Source organism: Dromiciops gliroides, chromosome 4 (genome assembly GCF_019393635.1).
Source record: "Dromiciops gliroides isolate mDroGli1 chromosome 4, mDroGli1.pri, whole genome shotgun sequence".
Classification (NCBI taxonomy): Eukaryota; Metazoa; Chordata; class Mammalia; order Microbiotheria; family Microbiotheriidae; genus Dromiciops; species Dromiciops gliroides.
In genome coordinates, this window is record NC_057864.1 from 100,346,892 (window position 1) to 100,352,891 (window position 6,000).

Consider the following 6,000-nt stretch of genomic DNA (forward strand, 5'->3'; position numbering starts at 1 on the left):
GTCCTACCTCTGAAAGACTTCAATTACTGGAAGTCACTTAACCCCGAAGTCCCTAGGGCAACTCTGAGGCTGTAAACTACTGATTTGGTTTGGTAGAGGATGTTTCTTTCCCACATTGATGAAATCCTAGATCTGGACAACAACAGAAAATCTGCAAAGCACCGTGGGAGGCCCTGGGGATACAAAAACATACACAAAAATAAAATTAAATAGAATATACAAAATAAATTAAAATATTACAAACAATAAATAAAATTAAGGTCTCTGCCTTTGGGGGGGTTTACTTTCTTCTGTCAGTGTACAGCATGACCCAAAATAAACAATAAACGCACATTTGAGACCCCAAGTCATTTAAAAAGGCAGAAGGAACCAGCAGCTGGGGTTGGGGGTGGTGAATGTTGTGTCAAGAAAAGACCCTGGGTAGGAAGCAGAAGCTGAGCTGGGCTCTGAGGGAAGCTAAGAGGTAACAGTAAGGATGGAGTGAACCTCAGCCATTGGAGACCACCTGTATAAAGGCATCAAAGTGGGAAGTACTATGTTTCCAGAATAGCAACTAGGCCTTTGGGGTTTGGTTTTGGTTTTGGTTTGGTTTGGTTTTGGTGAGGCAATTAGGGTTAAGTGACTTGCCCAGGGTCACACAGCTAGTAAGTGTCAAATGTCTGAGGCTGGATTTGAACTCAGGTCCTCCTGAATTCAGGGCCAGTGCTTTAACCACTGCACCACCTAGCTGCCCCCCAACTAGGCCTTTTTGACTGGAATGGAGAGGACCCCAAGGGAAGTAAGATGAACTAAGACTAGACTGGTAGGTGAGAGCCAGATGGTGGAGTGCTTTAAATACCAGGTTGAGAGGTTTGTGTTTCATCCTTGAAGATTTGTGAGAATACTAAGGGATGAACAAAACTGGGCTGGGCTTAACACTTATTGGAAAGAATCCACAAAGTAAATAATTTGGTTAATTGAGAGATGTTTATATGCCTGAAGATAGAAATGAATAGGGGGAGGTGACTGGAGGCTGTTGGGTAGAATTAATCAGAGAAATCTTTTTTTGTTTGTCTGTTTTGGGTTTGGGGGAGGCAATCTGGGTTAAGTGACTTGGCCAGGGTCACACATCTAATCAGAGAGATCTTTATAGAGGCAAGTAGGGTTTGGAGCAATAGGCTTTGAAAGGGAAGAAGAGAAAAGGTTCAGCTAATGCTAGGCCTAAGGCTCTAATGCACCCCCCCCCTTTTCTATCCCAGATGACCTTGACTTAGATGAGTTTCAGCTGGAGATGGAAGACTCCAAGACACGCACCAGCATCCAATGCAGTCCTAGCCCAGGTGAGACAAGAAACTTGTTATGATAGTGGGGGAGGAGGGGGGGGGAGAAATTGTGTGTTTCTAATATGTAATTATGTAGCATCTAAATATGTCTGTATATACACGTGTATAAATAAAACATGTGAACTCCATTAGTATATAAAGTCTCAGTTTGAGGGCAGGGACTATTTTTGTATTTTCACTTTTCTTTATCCCTAGGGAATAACATAGTGCCTGGCAGCATTATAAACATTTAATAAATGCTTATTGATTGAAAGATTGACTTTAGTCTAGACCTGCTTTCCTGGGTATGTGTTTTGCTCCGCTCGGGCTCTATATTTTATTATCCAAATATAAATAAATATATGTACAAACATTATCTATCTATCTATCATTCTATCTATCCTCTTTATACCTCTCCTAAGCATCTCCCAGAAAAACACTCAAAGGGTTAAATAGTTCATTTTTATCAGGATGAGACTTGAACCCTTACCTTGAAGGATGGTAGAGTTCATAGTGATTCTTTTGAATTAACAAACCATTGGTTAGTCACCCAAGGGGAGCAGAGATTATACTTTGGGAGGAGTCTTAATTTTGTTGGTCTAGGAGGGGAAGCCAAATGATTTTTGTCATAATTACTCAGGCTTTCAGATTAAGACCCTCCATCGGGGAGGGATGGAATGTCAACTACAGAATCATACAATATTCTTGGTCAGTCAAACATATATTGAGCATTTACGATGTGCCAGGCACTGTGCTAAGTGCTAGAGTTTCAAAGGAAGGCAAAACAACCCTTGTCCTCAAGGACTGTACATTCCAATGGGGGAGTAACAAGCAAACAATATATATATATACACACACACACACACACACAAAGAAGAGGTAATCTGAAGGCAGTTTGAGGGTCCAGGAAAGAAGGACTCCTGCAGAAGGTGGGGTAAAGCAAGAATTTTTGTCAATTTTTTACCCATAAAAGAATCATGGAATTTTAAGAAACTTTAAAAATGTCATTAAAAATGTCATGAAGGGCAGCTAGATGGCACAGTGGATAAAGCACCAGCCCTGGATTCAGGAGTACCTGAGTTCAAATCTGGCCTCAGACACTTAACACTTACTACCTGTGTGACCCTGGGCAAGTCACTTAACCCCAATTGCCTCACCAAAAAAAAAAAATGTCATGAAGACCATTCCCCTCCATCTGCATTGTATTCCATTCAAACCATCCTGGAAAGTCAGCTCCCTTCCTAAAACTCTCCAGAGAACATCTCTGGGTAACACATAGTGTCAAAGGATTCAAACCTAGAAGGGCAATCATTTAATAACTCCCAAGTACAGCTCCATTCTTTTACACATGAGAAGACTGAGGTCCACAGAAAGGTCACCCAGGTAATAATAATGACGGGGCAGTTCTGGTAATGAAACCCAGGTTTTTCATCTCCAAATCTAATGGGTTTTCCAACCGTACTACATCTTCATCTCTCCTTAAATCTAACCAAAATCATTCCTGTTGCAATTAAAGCCCATTGTTCTCGACCTCTGCCCACTGCAATTAATTTAAGATGCTCAATGTAAAGAAAAGGTTGCCATGCTTGGGAATAAAATACCAGTTACCCACCGCCACCATCTTCATGCTCTTCTACCCATCCCCATCCCCATGCCTGCGTTTGCTCTCCCCTTAAAGTCAGTGGTCTGCCTCCCCTTGCCGGCCACTTCAGGACCAAGGAGCTTCCTAAACCATCTCCTTACTATCCCTCCTAGTTCACCTGCCCGCTTAAGCATCTGTTCATGCCTTTAGAGCCCAAGGTGCCCAGGTTTTGGTAGCACAGCGCCTCCTAGTGCTGCTGTAGGGTGAGTACATGTATGCCAATGGAGGAAGGGAAAGCAGATGCTCTTTGTGGCTCCTGTGGCAATTAGAGGTTTGACCCTTGCCCCAGGTCTGAAGGACAGAGAGAGAGAGAGAGAGAGAGAGAGAGAGAGAGAGAGAGAGAGAGAGAGAGAGAGAGAGAGAGAGAGGCAGAGAGAGAGAGAGGCAGAGAGGCAGAGAGAGAGAGAGAGAGAGAGAGAGAGAGAGAGAGAGAGAGAGAGGCAGGCCCTAGTAGCCCAGTAGAAAGAGACTGTGGAAATGATGATGATTGATGAAGATAGCACCTACTGTGTGCCAGGCTCTGGACTAAGTGCTTTACAGATATTGTCTTTTTTTTTTTTTTTTGCACGGGGCAATGGGGGTTAAGTGACTTGCCCAGGGTCACACAGCTAGTAAGTGTCAAATGTCTGAGGCTGGATTTGAATTCAGGTCCTCCCGAATCCACTGCGCCACCCAGTCGCCCCAATATTGTCTAATTTGATCTTGCTGTACAGAATGAAATACAAGGCTGTATTTGGATTGAGAGGACCTGGGTTCAAACCCGGCCTCTGAATAACTCTGTGTCCTAGAGCAAGTAGTTTAATCTGATAGGATCTCATTTTGAGGTTGGGATAGATGATCTCTAAGGTAACCTGCAGCTCCAGGTCTGTGCTCTTAAGTGTCTTTGAGAGCAGAGACTTATTTCTCTCTTCTCTCTAAAGACTAGGAGGGAAGGACCTAGATTTTTTCCAGTTTAAACTGGTAACTCCCTGTGGGAATGGACTGTTTCTCTATCCTATTGAGAGCTTCTTCCTCAGTGTTGTTCACCCCCACTCCTGCACATCCAAAAAAGGAGGGGAGTTGGGGGAAGCTACGTAGTGCAGTGGATAAAGCATTGGCCCTGGATTCAGGAGGACCTGAGTTCAAATCTGATCTCAGATACTTGACACTTACTAGCTGTGTGAGCCTGGGCAAGTCACTTAACCCTCATTGCCCTGCCCCCCCCCCAAAAAAAAAGGAAAGGAAGGAAGGAAGGAAGGAAGGAAGGAAGGAAGGAAGGAAGGAAGGAAGGAAGGAAGGAAGGAAGGAAGGAAGGAAGGAGGGAGGGAGGGAGGGAAGAGGGGAATTATGCTTGGGAGTTATTTATACTAAATGGCAGCCTTAAGCATAGAGTAAGTGCTTAATAAATGCTTGTTGGGGCTCAGGGCTGGAGGTTAACTGCTTGGTTCTCTCCACAGGCCCCTTCAAGCCGTGTGAACACCTGCTGGAGAGCTGGGGGATCCGCCTGGCTATGTGGGCCATCGTCCTGCTGTCTGTGCTGTGCAACGGACTGGTCCTTCTCACCATCTCCGCAGGTGGACCTGCCCCACTATCGCCCGTCAAGTTTGTGGTGGGAGCCATCGCTGGCGCCAACACCCTCACGGGCATTTCCTGCGGCCTCCTGGCCTGTGTGGACGCTCTGACATTTGGCCAGTTTGCCCAGTACGGGGCCCGCTGGGAGACAGGCCTGGGCTGCCGGGCCACGGGCTTCCTGGCCGTTTTTGCATCCGAGGCCTCTGTGCTGCTGCTCACTCTGGCTGCTGTCCAGTGTAGCATCTCCATCTCCTGCGTCCGAGTGTACGGGAAGTCCCCCTCACTGGGCAGTGTCCGAGCGGGCGCCCTGGGCTGCTTAGTGCTGGCAGGGCTGGCGGCAGCACTGCCCCTGGCCTCGGTGGGTGAATACGGGGCCTCCCCGCTTTGCCTGCCCTACACCCCTCCTGAGGGACGTCCAGCAGCCCTGGGCTTTTCTGTGGCCTTGGTCATGATGAACTCCCTCTGCTTCCTTGTCATCACGGGTGCCTACATCAAACTGTACTGTGACCTGCCCAGGGGAGACTATTTTGATGCCGTGTGGGACTGCGCCATGGTTCGACACGTGACCTGGCTCATCTTTGCTGATGGGCTCCTCTACTGCCCCGTGGCCTTCCTCAGCTTTGCCTCCATGCTCAGCCTCTTCCCGGTCACCCCCGAGGCAGTCAAGTCTGTCTTGCTTGTGGTGCTGCCCCTGCCCGCCTGCCTCAACCCCCTCCTCTACCTGCTCTTCAACCCCCACTTCAGGGAGGACCTCCGGCGCCTGCGTCCCCACAGAGGGGTCCCTGGTCCTCTGGCTTATGGAGCTGCCGACGAGCTGGAGAAGAGCTCCTGCGATTCCACCCAGGCCCTGGTCACCTTCTCTGATGTGGATCTTGTCCTGGAGGCCCCTGGCGTGGGGCACCCCCCAGGGCTGGAGGCCTACGGTTTCCCCTCAGTGACCCTTGTCTCCTGTCAGCAGCCAGGGGGCCCCAGGTTAGAGGGCGACCATTTCATAGGGCCCGAGAGTGGCCGTCCAGGAGGGCCTCAGGGCCACCCCACTGATGGAGAACTACTGCTGGGGGCAGAGGGGGTCACGCCAGCTGGGGGCTTCCGGCCTTCCCTCCCAGCCTTTGCTTCACACTTATAACTGCCCCATCCTCTTCCTCTTCTCCCTCCTTATCCCTCTCCCCACCACCTCTCCATGTACAACTGCTGCTTATTAAATAAAAAAATAAAACAGACAAACAAAAGAAAAGTGTGTGATCCATACCAGGATGTCCCAGTCCTTGGCTTCAGAGATCTTCCCCCTGCCAAGGGTCACCATTACCTCTTGGCTCTCCTCTTATCCCACCTGAGGTTGTGGAGTAGAATCCTAGAGAGGGAGCAACTTGTCTGATGGGAAGGAATGAGGAAAGTACAGGCTGGGGAGGAGATGAGGGATGAAAAGGTAAGAGATGGGAGATGGGGCTGAAGGAATTCTGGTACCCCACAGCATACAGTGACCTTGTAGCATCATAGGACTGGAGC

The 6,000-nt window shown here is 48.2% G+C and overlaps 1 protein-coding gene across 1 annotated transcript in view; it reads left to right on the forward strand.

Moving 5' to 3' along the window:
* Positions 1-5,714, forward strand: part of LGR6 (leucine rich repeat containing G protein-coupled receptor 6) — a 168,223-nt gene extending 162,509 nt beyond the window's left edge. Inside the window, exons 17-18 of the mRNA XM_044004569.1 lie at positions 1,239-1,319; positions 4,380-5,714. Of these exons, the coding sequence (XP_043860504.1) occupies positions 1,239-1,319; positions 4,380-5,620 (1,322 nt within the window). The 3' untranslated portion in view covers positions 5,621-5,714. The remainder of the gene's footprint in view (positions 1-1,238; positions 1,320-4,379) is intronic.
* The last annotated feature ends 286 nt before the right edge of the window (positions 5,715-6,000 follow it).